The sequence below is a fragment of the Genypterus blacodes genome, unplaced genomic scaffold (genome assembly GCF_046128005.1).
Source record: "Genypterus blacodes isolate CSIRO-AG114 ecotype Tasmania unplaced genomic scaffold, CSIRO-AGI_Gbla_v1 ptg000015l_1, whole genome shotgun sequence".
Lineage (NCBI taxonomy): Eukaryota > Metazoa > Chordata > Actinopteri > Ophidiiformes > Ophidiidae > Genypterus > Genypterus blacodes.
In genome coordinates, this window is record NW_027466829.1 from 5327509 (window position 1) to 5346505 (window position 18997).

The following is an 18997-nucleotide window of genomic DNA, read 5'->3' on the forward strand; positions in this document are numbered from 1 at the left end:
TCCAGAATACAGAAATCCGTACAATTAATTGATTTTGTACAAATGTATTGTAATAAACCTTATATTTTTTACTTTGAGATGAATTTAGTCTTAAGTCACAACCTAGTGATAACATGTTGAATGGATAAGAGTAAGATGGTCCATATTCTCTTGCAGGTAAGCTCTAAGCTGGAGCTGTGAGTCATAAGCTCTTAAAGCTCGTCACTGTTTCATTGTGTCTGCTTGTAGTCACAAACACTCTGAGGAAGCTTGCTTACTAATAACAATCAAGCAATCAAGTGTTTTATTTGTTACGGGTGCTAAAAAAAGGGAGAAATAATCAACTGTAAAATGTCCTGGGTAGTTGTGTCATAACGCACGTTGATTATTTTTGTTTTGAAACCCCAACATGAAGCAGCTGTAGTGTCTAAAAGTTCCATATTATGCGTGGTGTCTTTGGAGTGTGTAGGAGAGAGGCCTCTGGTTCAAATTGTGAGATCCATAGAGAATGGTTCAAAATTTCGGGGTCCATAGAGAATGGAGCCCCTCGTCTTCTCTTTTATTATTACCGATATCTTACCATAGTGTCACAAAAACTACCATACTATTTGTAGGGACTGAACAAGGGTTTCGGGAGTGATTCATATTGGCCTCAGAACCTCTCACAGGCAATCCATGGTGCTTGTTTTCATGCTGTACTTCTTTGTAATAAACCTTTAATATACAAGCAAGACAGTGTCAGTGGAGACTCCTTCATCTTCGCATCATCGCCATCGAATGAACAACACAGCATCTAGGGAACAGGTGCGCCGACCCGGAAGAGGGAAACCGGGAACCTCTCCAGTTTGAGCTCTCGTTCTTTTTCTTCACCTCCATTTTCTCGATTTTCTATTCTCTCGTCTTTTTCTTCACCTCCTTTTTTCTCGATTTTCTATTCTTTCTTTTTCTTCACCTCCTTTTTCTTGTTTTCCTATTCTTGTTCTTTTTCTTCACCTCCATTTTCTTTTTTCTATTCTCTTTCTTTCACCTCCTTTTTCTCGTTTTTCCTATTCTCCCTTCTTCACCTCGTTTTGTGTATGTAATAAATATATATCAATTTATCACACAAAGTTGTTGTTTGGTATTTATTTGTTGATGAACAAGGAAACATTTAACAAACAAGACAAAGAGAGAATCAAAGATGAAAAAAGAAAAAGGAGGTGAAGAAAAAGAACGACAGAATAGGAAATCGAGAAAAAAGGAGGTGAAGAAAAAGAATGAGAGAATAGACAAAGAAAAAAGAGGTGAAGAAAAAGAATGAGAGAATAGGAAATCGAGAAAAAGGAGGTGAAGAAAAAGAACGAGAGAATAAAGATATGAAAAAACAGAAAAAAGGAGGTGAAGAACGAGAGAATAGGAAAGAATTTTGTCAATATTACCCAATTTGCCCCAAATTCACACAAATTGATGCCATTGCAGCCTTGAGGCTGTATGAATTTTTTTTAAAATATTCTAAATTAAGAAAATATATGGAAGATTGTCTTATCAACCACAAATTTCGCAACCCCCCTGCAGTACCCCCGCGGACCCCCTAGGGGTCGCGGACTCCCTGATGAAGACCTCTGCCTTAAAGCATATGTTGCCATTGTGACACGAGCCAGTGGAGTGTTTCCTCCTGTAGATCAGATTATGTATTCAGTCTGTGCCAATTTAGGAACATCTCATCTCCCACACACAAAACTCCAGCTCCATCGTTTAATCGTTATGACATAAATATAACAGCCTGACGTGTGTTTTTCCCTCTGCGGCTGCTGGCTTCCACTGTTTTGACAAATGCTTCTGCTTCTTGTTTTCAAATGGATTTATTGGTGTCCTGATGCCGCCGCGACCCCACAGAGGCTCTCACGCTAACATGGGGGGGCAATAACATTAAGATTAACCGGCAGCAAGTCATGGTAATGCCAAAAATCAAATGATCTTTTAATTCACCCATGCCCCCAAAATATGTCAATGGATAATTTCCTGTTGATATGGGGGCGAGCGTTTACTGAATGAGAGCCTGGCCTAGGTCTCTCTCTCCTTGTTGTTGAATGAATCACAATGGATAACAGATCCAAATTATAAATGCTGTTCTATTATCTTATAATTTTAATCTTATAAATTCTATTATCTTATAATTTTAATGTTTGTACCTTTTCTGTTTTCAAAAGATTGAAAGAGGCGCATGGGCGCTGAAGACTGAGCGCGGACATGCGTTCAGCGGCTCACCTGCTCCGTGAAGACCGGTAGACGTCCGTCTTTCTGTTTGCAGGCAACTATCCAACCAATCAACGACCAGAATGAAACACACATGACGCTCCACTATCCCACAGATGATTCAGTTCATTCTAACCATTGTTTGTGAAGTGCTTATGCTATCCGAAATGTATTTGTAAGTAATTTCATTTCTTTATTAAAATGTTGGCTGCGACAAGCAACTGGCCAACTTGGACAAACAATTCATTCGTCATCTGGGGAGACCTCGACAGTTGTTTGTTGACCATTAGAAGTGAGATAACGCAACCCAACGCACCACATCACACTGAGACCATTCAAATGACACACATGACTCGCACAATGTGGAAAGGGAAAACGCTTCAGGTCAAAAGTTTGAATCCTTGAGGGGTCTGCTGATCGCCTAAGGGTCAGAGGTCACAGGAGCGCAGACTCACACAGGCGCTCAGCTTATCAGGAACTCAGGTGACTTCAATCACTTCTCACTCAGGATGGGCTGTTGAAATAACAGCCATAAACATGAGTTACACACACCAGTGACAGAACAACCGGAAGGCAGAAGTCAAATACGCATTTTCCATTCAAGCCGGCCTTACACGTGTAGTCAAAAGGTTTTTTAACTTCTCCTTCCAGGTACTTTATCCACACACACATATCAGGTGAAATACATCAAACCAACATCTGGTAAGTAAACAAAAGAATGTCCAGACCATTATAAACATTTATTTAAAACAGACTAGAAAAAGGAGCATGTCACAATATTACAATCAATCTGCGGATGTAAAAGGAAATGAAAGTTACAATTTGATGTGAAAGTTTTGGGACCAGGGTAATAAAAAAAGAAAAGGATGACTCAGTGAAGCTACAGTAACGCCACTCCAGCTTCACTTACACACTATAAAATGCAAACACCAATCACGTGAAAGTCACTCGTTGCTATAAAGATATACAAACTGGCATCAAACTGCTTTACTGTAAACCTACATGTGGCAGTAGAACCATTTTGGCAAACTAACAGCACATGAACTGTATAAATATCTGACTTTGTAGTTGCTAAAGATTGTAGAAAAACTGAGGGTGCTTTTGTTAATAATCTTACAAAAATAAAATATTTCCAACATGTACATTTGCTTTTCAGCCAACAAAATCACCTTGTGCCAAATCAAAACAACGTGCCAAATGTCATTCCTGAGAAAGTTGGGCAGGAGAGGAAAAGTCAGTCACTTCAGTAAAATTGGCAAATTAGTCTTCAATTTTGAGCCAACCTTTCTCATAGTCTATTAGCAGCTCTAGATAGTACTTCCACTCTGGCTCGCTGTCGTATCGGACCTCAAATATAGTCTTCAGCGGGTTGGGATGGGCCTCGTGGACACCCAGCACCTCTCCTTTGTACCAAACCTCTGACTTGTCGTCCTCCTCGTATAGATGGCGAATCCTCTTTCCCACCAGGTCTGGGCAAATCCGCAAAGCCCGCCGGGCCCGATGGACGGCTGAGCGCAGGACCCATTGCCTCCTGTGCTCGGCGCTGTGGCAGGTAGACAAATAAGGGCAGTATTTGATGTCCAGGGATCTGCGCTGTGCTTTAGGGGAGATACGGAGGCGATGGGGAGATGGAGAAATGGATCCCTTTCCCTGCCACTGGGGGGCTGCTTTGGACGTCCTCCGTTGAAGGTTCCTGGCACTGCTGCTCTTCCTTCTTATTGGCGTTGGCTTGTTCTCAGTCTGGGACAGGCAAGGATCGTTTATCTCGTTTATTGTCCCCGGGTCTGAGACTTGGTAATGGGTCTTTTTTCTCTTTAGACCTTCACTTAATATGATCCTCCTGAGTTTGAGAATCATTCCTGAGCATTTCTTGGATCCATCCTGAGATTTGCCTGCGTCTCCAGAACATGCAGTTGGGGCTTCCTCCGTTTCTGTGTCGCCGCCAGATGAGGACAGCTCATCTGCTGTTAAAGGACTCGTCCACGAATCATCGGGTGATATCTTTTGTGAAGAATCCCCTTCTACAACCACATGGTCTCTTCCTACATTCTCAGTCTCTTCAGATTGATGCTCAGTACAGCGTCCGTTTCCAGTCTCTTCAGCTTCTTCCTCATCTGAAGTGTTGCTGAGGAACAAGCGCCTGGAGCTGCTCTTTACCCTGCCTTTTCTTCTTTTGGTGTTCAAATGTGATTTTGTCTGCTGGTCTTCCAGAGATCTCTGTGGGTCAGGCCCAGAGGCTGGTGAGGCGGCAACGTCTGGAAAAGCAGGGCTCCTGCAGCCATTAGTCTCTTTACAACCTTCATCTGGCTCTCTGTGAACAAAGTCATCCGTGTTTAATCCTGAAACACAGGAGAGATAATAACTATAATTACACAAATGTCACACAAAGATAAGTTTGCTTATTGGAAGGTGATGGAAATCGAGAGCCAAAGAGCCAAACTAGCAACCAAAGTGTGAATTAGCCAGGCCCCAAGTAGAAAGACAGAAGACTTTGTTAATCTCAGCAGGCAGGGTGCAGGATCTTGCTCCTAAATCAACCAAGAGGAAACCCTTTAAAACAGACAGAACAGACTGTTGTGGGAGCAAAGAGGGCTGGGAAAAGGTCAGCTGCTATAAAGGGACGAAGCAAGGCAAGAGAAAGACACGGGAAAGTTCAGACAGAGAGTCAAGCGGCACAAACCATGTGAACTGTGCACGTCAGCAGAGGACGGAAATTCAATCAGCCCAATTCAGTTAGCAAATTTACTTGGCAAATCAAATATTACCAGTTAGAGAAGAGCGTAAAGGAAAAAAGACAATAAAAGCCTGATTTCAGCTTCCCAATGTTGTTACTTGTCCTTTTTTGACAGATCAGTTATTCCAATTTATTCCATCCAAAGTACACATGGAGGAGCACTTTCACAGAGCTCAGACGTGCCAGTGTGGACAGCTTGACTCCCTCTGTGCTCCACTTCCTTCCTCTGGAATTTGGTAATGTGACCCAAAAGCATGCCTTAAACTCTGTGGGTCAACTATCTAACAAAATCACAGAGGAGAGGAGGTTTTGTTTTGTTTTGTTTCTCCCCCCGCAAACAGTTGGGCTCAGGCCCCTTCCCTTCCACTCCCACACACCAGCAAGCTGGGAACAGTTCTTGGGAATAGTTAGTTGAAAGGTTTCGTGATTACGGATAAGATCAAGCAGAGAATAGTGACACCCAGGGAGCAGAGAAGACAAATATACCTGGACGCTCTTTTGGACATCAGGTGAAGAAGATTCTGTAAAAAATAAATTGCATTTGAAATGGAATGTGTGTATGGTCTTAATTCTCTCTAAACAGAAAGGAAGAAACTACAACACGAAAAAGGTGGAGGGAAACCGGTCCAATTCTGTTCACATGCTAGGATCCTGAAGAATCAGAACATTACACCGTCTGACAAAAGGGGGATTTCCGGAATTGTGCATGGAAAGGCAGGAAGTGTTGCTGCTGCTTTGTAACGTGATCCAACTGGTGTGTAAGCCTGACCTGTGTGAGAGGTTTTGTAATATTTGGTCACCAGACATCTACAAGAAATGAAGAATGAATGTGTTGAAATAGTTCAGAGAATTACTCATGACTGATTTCACTTAAAAGAGAGTGTGTGTGTGTGTGTTAAATAGAACTGCTGCATACTGATGTAATGAATTGCCAGGTGTCAGGTGTGTATTATGCATGTGTACGCACAGTTGTGTTGCAAAACCTCCCTGAAATCAATGTCCACTATCCATTCACTTCCTTTATCCATCAGGAATGTTTGTTTTCGTCAGTGTTGCCAAATAAGCGTCTGTGTTCAGCATCGACCTTTGTGTGATCCTGTGGCTTCAAACACTCTGATATGTCTGAGGTAGAGCTATATCAGTAATCTAACGTAAGCACACACTTACCCAGATGTTTGCAGACACTGGCATGATAGAAGAGGTTCACCACGTCGGAATAGACGTCAGGCAGGTGCTTGATGGACATGAGCCTTCTGAGTTTGGAGGAGCAGGCTCGTTTGTGAAGCTGGATGAGGACCTTCTCCTCGGACAGTGTGGCAGGTCGCAGTTCTACCTTGTGCTCCTGTAGGACCTGGTCAATGAAGCTGCTCTGGACATGAGGGAACAGCAGCTCCTTCAACACCAGCATTGGGAGGAACACCGCTCCTGTCCGCATTACTTGAGGAAATGGACAGTGTCCCATCGCGTTGTACTCTCTCAACCTCTCCAGAACCTTCTTGAGTGCTGAATCTATCTCCCCGTTAAGCCACAAGTGCCTGGCTCTTACCCCCAACAGACAGGAAACCTTCTGGACTTTGGCCAGAGGGGATGCGTGTTCAGTCATTTTCAGCTGAGACAGCCAGGCTCGGAGATCCTGCTGTACAGAGGCCGATACACATTTGGAAATGAGCTTGCAGAGCGATTGGTGCAACTCAAAGAAGTGCTTACGGACTGGCATGTGGAGCTCAAACTTTGGTGACGGAGCAGGCGGCTTCACTGGAGCTGGAATAGAGCTGGGGTGCATTCTATCAGGGAGGACGATGTTGAAGGCCGACAATTTCAGACACTGGGGAGGAATGTTTCTAAAACTCAATTTGCTCTCGGGTGGTTGTAGTGGAGTAGTGGGCCTTGGCTGAGGTGTGTCCCTCTCCTCCCGCAGAGGGCAGTCGTCACCCTGAAAGGACGATTCTGAGCCCGTCTCTGCCTTCTGCTCACCGGATCTGGAAACATCTGAAGTTTCATCTTTGACCGCTAACCGCTCTCTACTTTCAAGTTCATCAGGTTCACCTTTTTTAATCACAAACATAGACTGACTGTCAGACGAAGCCGTCTCCTTACTCTCCCTCTTCACCAACTTCTTGCTGCAGTCCTTTTTAGCCGTTTCACTGAGACTGTGAATTTCCACCGGGTGGTCCTCATCCTGTGGCTCTACTTTCTCTACCTTTATATGTTTGGGTTCAAGGACTTGAATAACAGACTTGTGCGTTGGCGTATTTGGACATTTTTGCTTTGAAGCTGGAGAGGCATGAGGCTGCGGTCCATCTCTCTCAGGAGACTGAACATTTATCCGATGCGCTTTGACCGCAGATAACACTCCAGAGGTCTGCAGGTAGCCTTTGTAAGCAGCGAGGCTGAACACATTGTCAATGACCGGCATGGGAGGGGAGTCAGTTTCATCGTTCACTTTGACAGCATCCATTACCGCCTTCCGTCGTTTCTTAATTGGACCGGTTTCATAAGAATTCCCATTCTCTTCTTTTATTTTGACAGATGGAGGCAAGCGATCAATACTTCTCTTTCCACTCCCTTTATGAACTGTAGTGTCTGGACTGAATGCAGAGGGACTGTCCTCTCTTCCTCGACCAACAGGAGAACAAATAATAATTTTTCGAACATTTCCAGTTGGAGTTCCAGCTCTGTGCTTGGAATCTACAAAATGGTTTGGTGACTGAGGCGGCCAAACCTCTGGGGTGTGGACATGGGGATGTTTTGGGCGTGTAGCTTGGGCTTCACTGGGGGAAAGGTTGAGGAGTCGTTCTATATTCAAGCCCCCTGGGGAGGGACGGGGTCTGTCTATATGGGGGCTGCCGAGCGGTGGGAACGTTTTGCCGATTTGCATGCTAGCTGGAGAAACGACAGGTCGGTCCAAATGTCTGCTAGAACTGGGCTGGTCCATGTGCAGGAATGGGGGGGACGGATGCAGAAGGCTGGCCTTGAGGTGGCCTTTGTGTAGGTTAGCTGAGGTCAAAGGTCCTGCCATATGTTGGTGCGAGGGAGGAACACCTACGTGCATCGGTACCCTGCCAGGTGGTGCGCTTAGCTTCTTAAAAGAATCTCTCATTTGGCTTGGACTTACAGGAAATCTAGGAACTGCATAACATGGGAAGTCATAGCCCTGCGATAAGGAATGATTTGGCAATGTATCTTTGCTAGGCAAAGGAATTTCACCATGAATAGACTGGGGGACGTAATGTTCCTGGGGGGTTTTAAGAATAACAGGAACATCTTCTCTCTTCTTAACCCCTTTGTCTTTACACGGCGTCCTGCTCTCTACCTCCACACTGGCCTGCGGATAGTAAAACATTGGGTGCTGTGTTAGCGGACCATACTTGGACATGGGAGAACGCGCCTGATAAACCTCTGCTGTCATATGCTCATATGTTGGGTGGGAGGGGTATAGGCTGTGATAGCCTCTGGGGGGAGTCTGTAAATGTGGCCTCTGTTCACTTAAAGGCCCCAGCATCGAGCGAGGAGGGGTGCACGGATAACTGCTGTAGTTTGGCTCGATGTAAGTTGGCAAAGTCCTCGCTCTCCCCGGGCTCAAGCTGCAATACGTCAGGGGTGATTGTTCTGTGTTGGTTTCATAGTGGAGGCCTCTCTGTTGCAGCCTGGCGTCGGGTGCCTTCCTTTGAACGGGCGGCCTTTGAGCACCAGAGGGCATCCATTCACTCTCATAAACAGTGTTGGGTATTCTTTGACATCCACGTTCCACAGCGTATCTTTGTCCTAACACACAACCCATGCCATTGCAGCAGGGACTGTGCACATAAATTGGCTTTGGAATGGCTAAGTAAACTGAGTTTTCAGGTGGGGGGGAGGCATTCCCCCCTCCATTGACTTGTTTTCTAGCAGCCAGTGATGCACTGACCGTCGGACTACCAGTGGCAGGACTTTTAACGTAGAAGCCATAGCCTTGTTTCCCTGGGGTGTGACGCACAGGCGGGGAATGACAACGCTTTTCTTCCGACGGCTTTACGTCTTGGTCCTGCCTGTAAATGACGTGCGTTTGTCCCTCCATGCCCGGGAGATGACCCACCGGGCTCCTGCTGTCCGGCAAACAGGTCTTTGAGCCAGTCCAAGGAGAGAATCCCACTCCATCTTTGCCCCTGGGGTCGAAGGTGAAGTACGCCCTGCTGTACTGCAGAGCCTGCTTACTGAGGAAGCCCGACATGTCCGGTGGCTTTGACCGTCCCGCAGACGTTACAGTCCCATCATATAATGGCATCTTGCTTTTGAACACTTGGTCAGCGAAGGTCTGCGCTGTTTGGCTGCTCATTATGTTGTAACTTTGCAACGATGAAATAATTTTGCTCCAGACCTGCAAATACAAAAAAACAAAACAATTAAGACACTGGAATTTCAGTTTCTGTTGAGGTAACAGACTGGATCAAGACATTCATGTTACGAGTGACTTAATCAAGTCTAAACTGAGAGAGAAGCAGACTTCAAACAGAGAGATCTGTAATAGATAACGACTCCGGCTGCAGACTTGACAAAACCTGTGGCTTGTCACAGGTTCTGTCACACTCGCCCTTATCAGCAGCCTTTCTTCATTTCAGCTGATCACGTGCAACAAATGCAAAAAGTGTCCAAACTACAATAGCAGGAAACGAAGAGAATGATTTATTAATGCAAATGGTAGTCAAATTAGCGATTACATCAAATGCGAGACAGACATGATGGGCTGGGACTGGGGCATTTGACGATGATGCGATAAATATACTATTTTTTTCTAGTTTGACAACATTTTACCAACTCAAGTCTGATGTGATTCCATCTGACTATGATGTTTCTTTACTGCAGTTCCTACAGTCCAAGATACTACTTCAAATAGTGATGTCATCAAGCTAACAAATAAGAGCGATATCATCCAAGCCAACAAACAGTGATGTCATCCAAACTAACAGATACAGTGTTATATACATTACAAGATCTAGTTCATCTTTGGCTCAACTACAACCATCAGCCTCATTTCCGCCTACACACACACAGAGGTTCACATCAGTTTCGCAATCAAAGCGGAATTTATCTGAACATTTATACTGAAATGTCATTAGACATCAATGTGCAGCTTGTTCCTCATGTTCCAGAGATGTAAACGCTTCATGTATTTATACTATTCATCTTCAGCCGCAGCTTAGTTCCCTTTTTACACGTTGGGTGCTTTTATATGGTCATGATATGGCTTTAATATTATAGTATAGTATATGTTTATATCTTTACAGTTATCCCTGTATCTGACTGTATGTTGATCCTGAACAAGCTAGGAAACAAATACATCAAAGCCTGTGGACAAAGGTGTTTATTATCATTGTCCATGTTGATGCTTTCCATATGTGCATCGCGTGACACGCAAATACCTTAGACCGAGAAAGAATGTGATCTTTTGACCTCTATTCAACCAGGAACATATGGAGTTGTTTGTCAGAGTATAAATGATACGTATCTACATCCAAGTCAAGGGTGCAGGAGACTGAAATGCCTGAAGTCATACTGTATCCATCCGAGTCTAAGTCTACATTCATCTGCACCTCAAATCAAATCATGTCCCTTTCAATTCCCAACTAATATTCTTATGTTATGAAGCCAATGCCTAGATACTTCTGTGCAAATTCTGAAACTAACCCATGGAGAAATGCATCTATTTCCTTTAATGCTGAATTGCTTCCCACGTTCCCTCTCTTGAAGCTCTGCCAGCTGATGCATTGTGGGTGTGTTGGAGGAGCCACAAGAGATCATAACATTTACATCCATGGTCTGACAAGATGGCAAATGCAAATACAGTGCCAAATGAAACTGGTATCTTGATTACAGGACGGAGGATGACTGTCGCGGCACATCTTGCTTCCTCTTCGGCGTAGGCGTGTCACCTCTTTGGTAATCCTGGCAAACAAAAGTGTTTGTCACGCGAACAAGCAGACCGGGTAACTTTCCTTTAAAAGCTTCATTAGAAATTACAACGTGTACGGTCAGAAAAGTGCACTGGAAAAAGTTCTCTTCTCACTTAAATACACAAAAGTGACATCATCAAACTACCAACATTACTACTCTGATGCCATCCACTCCAGCAAAGTTACAACAGTGATGGCATCCAACCTAAGAAACAACAGTGATGACATCCAAACTAAGGCGACAACATTTTTAACATTACCGCCCCTTTAATCGACGAGGCAGAAGAACTTCAAACATAAACACCCAAACTATCTTCTGATGTCCGTGAACTATTAAACTTCTCTTTTCTTAAATCCTCTTCCCTGCTTTCATTTCTTCTTCTGAAATCTTCCTCAATCTTCTCGCCTGGCAGGGTTTCCATAACACTGATCATTGGAACATCCTTTGTTGCTACCAGGAATTGTTTTGGTTGTTTTATTAGTAACTAGGTGATTGCTATCTGTTTGTACATGACTGTTATCACGCCTCACCTCAGTTGACTTGGACGTTGTAGTTAAAGTCTGGTTGAACCACTGATGATCACTTGTGCTTGTGCTCGGGGACATGGCAAACACTTTTTTATTTTGCATCTCTTTCATCTACTGTAATCCTCAACTCCAGTCCTTCCTTAGCCTGGATTCTTGCTTTAAGGCAGCCTCCTGTTGCCTAGAGCTCTTCAGTGGTCGATGTGTGACTCCTTAGCGATCCACATGTGCGGGTGTGTCTACTTCGACCAACCTGTGAGAACCAACTGTCACACGGTCTAACTGAACACTCTTCTTGTGGTGATGGGTGCCATTTTCTGTGAAGACTACTGCTCCTTAAATCAACAATAGTGCTGTCATCAAACAAGCAAAATTTCAACAGACTTGGAAAGCAGTGATGTCATCCAAACCAACAACAGTGATGTCATCCAAACTAATACTTGCATTAACACGTTTTTATCGCAATACCCTCCCCTCTTCTCCCTCCAGGGGCAGAAATCCAGCTGACTGTATAGTGTGTGTTCACCTCACACTCAGCCCGTACCACAACACTGAAGGTTAGCCTACATGTTACCCTTAACACAAGGAAATCCAACAACATTCCTGGAATCATTTACATCACAAAATGGCTCGATTTGAGAGCTTAGTTACACTAACCATTCACTTCAGAATGCATAACACCAACAAAGAAAGAAACAAAGAAAGCCTCTCCACTTGGTTTGGCCCCATGACCTCAGACATGACATCACTAATACCATAACGCTGAGTCAGCCCTCCTAACTGAGCAATTGGCAACTATACACAAAGGTAAATTCAATCATGCACCATAACAAATGTAACTTAAAACTACAGAGTGTTTGCTGTAACCTACTCATGTGAATGGCAACAGTATGCTACACACACACACACAAACCTGAGATAGTAAGTGATGCAATGTTAACATCTGCAGTAAAACAATGGTAAACTATAGCAACAGGAACACGTGCAGAGAATAATACGGTGTATGATGACCATGTAAAGGACAAGTGGCTAGGAAAGGAGTTCTCACCCTCTTTGTCACACAACACCCCCAGGGTTTACCTTCCCTTCTCCCAGCAGCTGGCCACGTACGCTCCCTCAGCCAAGCTCAGTCTTTGACTCAATCTTGTGAATGCCATGTCTTCCTCTTCAGCATAAATGCGTCACTTGTTGGGTCTACGCCTTTTGTCACACACACACACACACAGCAATACTAGCTTTCCTTTGAATCACTAAGGCAAGTAAACTGTGTTGCATCCAATGTTGTTTATAAGGAGGTCAGACCCTAGACAGCCTCTTAAATAAACACCAGTGGGGTCATCAAGCATGCAAAGAGTGATGTCAACAACAGTGACGTCATTCAACTTAAGAAACGTTACAACAGTGATGTCATATACTTTCTTATACAACTCTAGTTCATCTCTTGGCTCTTAACATTGACAGAGTCCTTCATTTTTGCATAATCAAACATCCCTGTGCCGTATGGAGCTGAGGGGTAAGTATTCACTGTATTTACTTCTCCAGATGACCAAACAGCCCAGAGGACATCGCTCTTAAACACAGAGCCTGTTACAGAATTCACAGAGTATGTCGGTCACACGGCTCTTTGTGTCCCGGGAACATTTAAGGAAAACTTCTCACATTCCCACTTTTTGTTCTTACTGTACCACAATAAGTCACATTTTAGGCATCACTCTGTCCCTATCCAGCCAAAACACTTCAATAAATGTTGATATTATAGAAATTTAAAATATATAAAAGTAAGAATGACACTTTAATGCCACATGTTGTTGTAAAGTTCATGTGTATATTCTGGGAGAGGATGAGTTTGTTATGACACAACACATGTCCTCTAGGGTCACTGTCAGTACAGGACATTTACCTATGTGGTTACCATGGAAACTGCAACGTCATACTGGGGCACGTAGCAGCAGAATCAAACAGGTTCTTTGGAAGGCCAGGTTGCACCATCATCATGACGCCAGGTGGAAATCTGGCACAGCGGCTCCAAGAGATATGAACCTACAGTTTGCTTCATTCGCTAAAAACGTCTAAACCAAAAAGTGGAACATGTCCCATATAAAAAAGTGTAAGTCTGAGCTCCGCAGATGGCACCGCTGCATCCTGTTGTCACCTCCGGGAGACGCACAGGGCGGCGTTATCTTCCGCGAACAGGGGGACAATCTGCGGTTTTTGCGCACCGAGGAAACGAAGCAGATATGCTGTCTAACGACTGAGCCACAGTGAAACGACTGAGCCACAGCGTGCGTGTGTGTGTGTGTGCGTGCGCGTGTCTCCCGGGGCTTTAGGGCAAGGGTGATGGAGTGTGTGACTTCCGAAACCCAACGGACCAAACTGACAGGCGTACGACCACGTGTGTGTGTGTGTGTGTGTGTGTGTGTGTGTGTGTGTGTGTGTGTGTGTGGGGGTGTTTGACTCGAATCCCCCCAAAACTCCTGTGACCCACACGTCACCTGACAGGTCATTCACACAACAGGAACTATGATTAATAACGCACAGTAATCAAAGTACACTCCTCCTGGTCGCGGCGGCTCAGGCTGGTGTCCAGGCGCGCTGACAGGCTTGAGTACACGGTGTGTTTTGCGCATCATTTGCGGGTAACAAAGCAGGAACAAACTCTTAAGTATAACTAAATTAATTCAAATGTATGAAAATAACACAAGCTACGAGTGACGGATTTACATACAGGGCAGAGTGGACGCGGCTTAAAGCGCCATACAAACCAAACACCGACACAAAACACACGTTGCATTAGACTACGTAATATTTTGCCACATTCTTTCACGCAGCACTCGCTCACGTGTGCGTTAGACGCGATCTGCCCTCTGTCTCTTTCTTTCTCTTTCTCGCTTTTTTGACTAAATTCAAACAGTGAGCAGAAGTCTCGTTGTCTTACCTCGCCGCTGCAATCGCAATATCTAAAATCCACAAAGACTCCATGAAACAAACTTGAGTGCAAAAAAGTAGCTGAACTCCTCTCGGGTCGTTGCTGTTCCTCTGGCAGCGCTGCGCCTAAACCCCCAGTCTGCGCCGGGAGGGGGTCTGCCAAACGGAGTCTATAGGTCGGCTTGAGTCCATGCGGCTCCGGCGGAGTTAACAAAGTGAAGAAAAGACAAAAGGGCGGAGGGATGGTCTTTGATCAATAGGCGGAGTCACACCCTCCGTCTGTCCCGGCAGCTTTCCCTACACATGTGATATTCTGTGTCTGTGGCGCGTTTCCAACTTTAAAAGGCTCCGTGGACGTTCCGGGTGCCACCGGTGCTGCGTTCAGGGCTCCTAGGGGCGCAGAAGAAAACCAAACGGAAAATAACGATTCCCATGCCGCTTTTTTCTTTATTCACAAACGTACCTGGGTGATTGTGATCTAGGTGTGAATGCTTTGTTTACAGGCCAGCGGCTCACAATGTGGGATCCCCTCAAGGTCTCCACTAAGCTTTCAGCAGAACAAATACTGTATGTTGAGCTTTCAGTTGCTTAACTCCCTGGAATATAACGCCAGAAGATATATTTTGGAATGTCTATTTAGTTACAATTTTCATTTTCCCCCACAGGAATCTGTGGTTCCTTGACATATTAATAAAGTCTATGGAACCTATGATCTACTGACAAAGTGAAAGTTGTGCAACCTGATCTCGTAAACACTTCAATTACGACACCGGAATCAAGGCGGTTGCATTAATTATCTACCAGTGTCATATCCTGGCAATGATTTCTCCTTTTTCCTTTTATGATCTGGAATAAAACAATTACAATCCCATACAGGTACTTGGATGTTGATCAAGAGAAGCCTCAGTCAATGTGGACACGATCACATAAATGACCTGAACAGAGAGAGTGTGTGTGTGTGTGTGTGTGTGTGTGTGTGTGGTGCTGAGAGGGAACACTCTGGGACAGGATCCTTATTTGTTAAACCTCATCCTAATGTAGTTAATGGTTGACTACATCTGTCCGCATAGTTAAAATCAGGTCAGCCATTACCTGCCTCGCACTGTCTCACTTGTCCATTCATCATGACTCACCTTATAATATAATATACTGTGCACCACTTTGGCCAAAAGCCTTGACATGCTTAAGCACACAAGATGATTACTTTACAATGAAACAGTGGGAATGACTATTTATAAACTCAAGAGTGACCCATTTATGATTGACAGCCCCAGTGTATGTCTCCAGTCACATGTAAAGCACACTGGATAAGCACAAGGACAAATTCTTCTAATCTTCCTCCATTTGTAGTCGGCCTGAATGACTTAATTCATCGTTGCGCTTGCATCATTCTCATCCCCCTTCACCTGTGAATAGCAGTCTAATTTGTGTATCCAGTGGGATTGCCACAATTTGGTCTAGACAAGTCGGTGGCCTCCACCGCTCCCTGCGCGGCTGCATGGTAAAGAGGCGCTCACCAGGGATCTGAGAGAGAGGGGAAGGTGGTCGCTTTGCCCCTGAGAGAGCTGTCACATCTCCCCTACTTCCAGTTACCATGGCATTACACCTTAAGGCCAACCAACACAAGGCATCATCGTGTGCCATATGGGTACGGCAACAGTGTTCTTCAAAGGTGGAAGTCAAAACCATGCATCGAAAACACTGCTCTGTTGTGGAAACACTTTTCTACCCCCGAAAGCCAAACAGGCAGAAAGAATGTCAGCAGAAAGCAACAAACAGAGACACATGGCTGGAAATCCTCCACCGCCTCACTCTAAAAAGTAATTCAGGGGACCTTTTACCACCAATTAATTAGATGCATGGTTGCAAGATAAAAATTCTAATTTATTGATTTAGATCAATTTTTTAAGTTGCAAACATTATTTTGATGAGTTGTGTTTACATAATAATGTTGGTAATTACATCAACTTAATATTGTGTGTAATTTAGACTCAAATTTCTGCGTTAATTGATTCAAAACAAAATTCAAGTTGTAGTAACTTAATGAAATTGGCTTGGTAACTTAATTTTTCTCCACCTTGAGTTCAAGTCCCCTCCCCCCCCACGTAACATGCCTGGAGATTCAGACAGATAAGACTGTGTGTTAGAGAACCTGTAGCTGAAGAAATAAGTAACAAAGGAAATTTTCAAGGTGACTATAATTTCATTTACAAATAAATTCTACTAAAGCAATGTATTTGGGCATATTCTCAATTGTAATATGACCAATAGTGGACCCATGCACAGACGTTAGGCTACACCTGCTAATACAGTTGATGGAATATGTTGTACTACTATATGTAGCTAACGCTAGTCATATTTAGCAGTGTAATTTGGCCATCCAACCCTTTATTTTAGCATAACAGTGAAGAATGATAAAGTTTCATTTGACAAATCTGCTCAGCTAGAGAGGGCTTTTCATTTGTGCTGTGGGGAGGAAAATCATGATTAATTGCTTATTTGTGTAACTGTCAACTACATTGTGTAATCTAAATTCATTTGCTCATTTCATCCAATGTTACTTTTATGTCTATGTTAGGTGAGATATTTGTATTGTAAATTGGACTTTGGTTACTATTGTGATACAACTTACAGTTTGGAAAAACTAGTTGATGCAACTAAATTTTTTGAGTAATCAACTTTAAAACTTGTGTTAATGCTACCAATTATTAAGTAAGCGGTAATTAAAATACGTTTGATTGTAGCGGAAATGCTAATTCCCCTAACTCAATGTAGTTTGTTGGTTAAACATAATTTCATTAGAAGTTGTAGTAACTCAAAAAGATTGATGCAAACTGTTGCGTTAATTTTTTTTGTTGAGCCAATGCTTTTGTTTTTAGAGTGTAAGTGATGGTACAGGGCGGCCGCTTTAACGGATCTTCTGTCTCGTTTATAGCGATCTGTTCTACTCCTTAGTGTGGATACTGTCTGTCTGTGTTCTGTTAAGTAAATACTCACTATTCCACAGTGAGCATGGAGGGGAAATTCCTAAAGCAAACACCACACAGAGGAAAGATGAGCCTTTATCTGCTGCTGTCAGTCTGTGTGTGTGTGTGTGTGTGTGTGTGTGTGTGTCTACTTTACTGTAACATAAAGCATAAGTCAGGAAATGGGCAGAATTTAGAAATCAAAGTAAGCAAAGTTAAATGTGGAAGCTTAATTTTGTTACATTTTAAAAATAATTCTGTATTAAATAGATTTTTGATAGAACCCAATGATCCTGAAGATTGTTTTTCTGTCAATTCTCAAAACATTTCACACATGCATACGTATGAATGTATTGTTGTATTTGTGTGTAGACTACTTAAAAGTAAAATATGTAAGAAGCTCAGTGAAGCAAACGCTTAAATACACCGATGTAAATGTGTTCCTTGCTGAATCGGTGAATGTGTTTACCTCTTTTAAGCCAGTGAGCTTGAGTAAAGTGAGTTGCGGTGACACTGGCAGCCGAGCAGGTGATCTCTCAGGATGTACTTTATGATGAAACACTGTTTGAACATTCCCAGAGGCCAGAAAGTGCTTGATGAGCCTGGAGACCGCTCGGGTTGCGTCAGGTACACAAGACGTTCGGGGAGACACAGCTCAGGTAAAAGATCACACATAGGTTACCTGTTCTTATCCTCGCATTGCACCAAAAAGGGCCAGATAGAGTGTGTGCAGCCTCGTAACTGTCGGGACAAAGTTAACAACAACAAGCAAAGAATGACAAGACCTGTGAACTGTTTACTTAAGCAAATGAAGGTGACAAACTTTGATCTCATGGAAATGAGGTTAAGCTCGGTCACAGCAGTATTATGTCTGATCTTCTCTCATGTTTACGGCTCCTATGTGCCTATACGCTTTAATAAATACATGCAAAAGATCCATTTGTGCATCCCTGGTGTTAAAAGGAATAAGAAGCTAACATGATCACAACAAGCAACACAAATATGACGAAGATGAATTGATACAAATTCAGATGATCTGTTTTTAAAGAAACGGCACCAGAAGAGTTAGGGGTGTTTGCGATTGTAAACATCTGCACTTCTCCTTTAAATGGAGCTGAGGCTGGTTCTGAATGAACACTTCACACACTGGAGCCCTTGTAGCGGTGCAGCGTGATGGCAGTGTGATAGTTGTTGGGGGTTATATTTGTTACTCTCACTCCCTTTATACAGCCTGTGCCTGTTTTATTTATATTACTAACTACAGCCTATCCCATAATACACTGCTGCGTCCACTTTCTGCACACAGAGCAATAAGAACTATGAAAATATTATCTGAGAGACGGTTCACTATGTTCTGGGAGTAAACAGCTTTGGGTAAACATGAACAGAAGAAGGAGGAGAGACGGTTATTTTGTCTTGATGGGTGCAGATCTGATGACTTCACATTGCCTGTAAACACACAGCCTGTATCTGATGTCTTGAAGTTGTGAGAACATAATGCTTATTCCCATTCAGCGCACCTGTGTGTTGCACGCCGCCCACGTCGCTGTCAAGGCCACAGTGTCTCTCCCTTCCAACTATCTGGCTGATGTAATGCGTCTCTGCCCTCATTAGCGAGGAGCAAACGGCAGCCAATAGCAGCAGGACAAGTTATGGCTCAGGAAGGATGCTTTCTGTTGGAGAGCCATTCACGAGGCTCCATG

The 18997-nt window shown here is 43.7% G+C and overlaps 1 protein-coding gene across 1 annotated transcript; it reads right to left on the bottom strand.

Annotated features, from left to right (window-relative positions):
* Positions 1-3322: 3322 nt before the first annotated feature.
* cunh15orf39 (chromosome unknown C15orf39 homolog) lies at positions 3323-14757 on the bottom strand. The gene is made up of 4 exons (XM_076138285.1): positions 14339-14757; positions 6116-9305; positions 5435-5469; positions 3323-4553 (listed from the first exon to the last, which is right to left on the bottom strand). Exons 2-4 carry the CDS (start codon positions 9261-9263, stop codon positions 4548-4550), a joined length of 3189 nt encoding a protein of 1062 aa, XP_075994400.1. The 5' UTR covers positions 9264-9305; positions 14339-14757; the 3' UTR covers positions 3323-4547.
* Between the last annotated feature and the right edge of the window lie 4240 nt (positions 14758-18997).

Bases quoted from the DNA above. Each gene is read 5' to 3' on its own strand.
- cunh15orf39 (XM_076138285.1), bottom strand. From the start codon at position 9,263: ATGAGCAGCCAAACAGCGCAGACCTTCGCTGACCAAGTGTTCAAAAGC. The intron at 5,470-6,115 runs GTAAGTGTGTGC...TATTTTTTACAG, and splicing joins CAGTGTCTGCAAACATCTGG to AATCTTCTTCACCTGATGTC.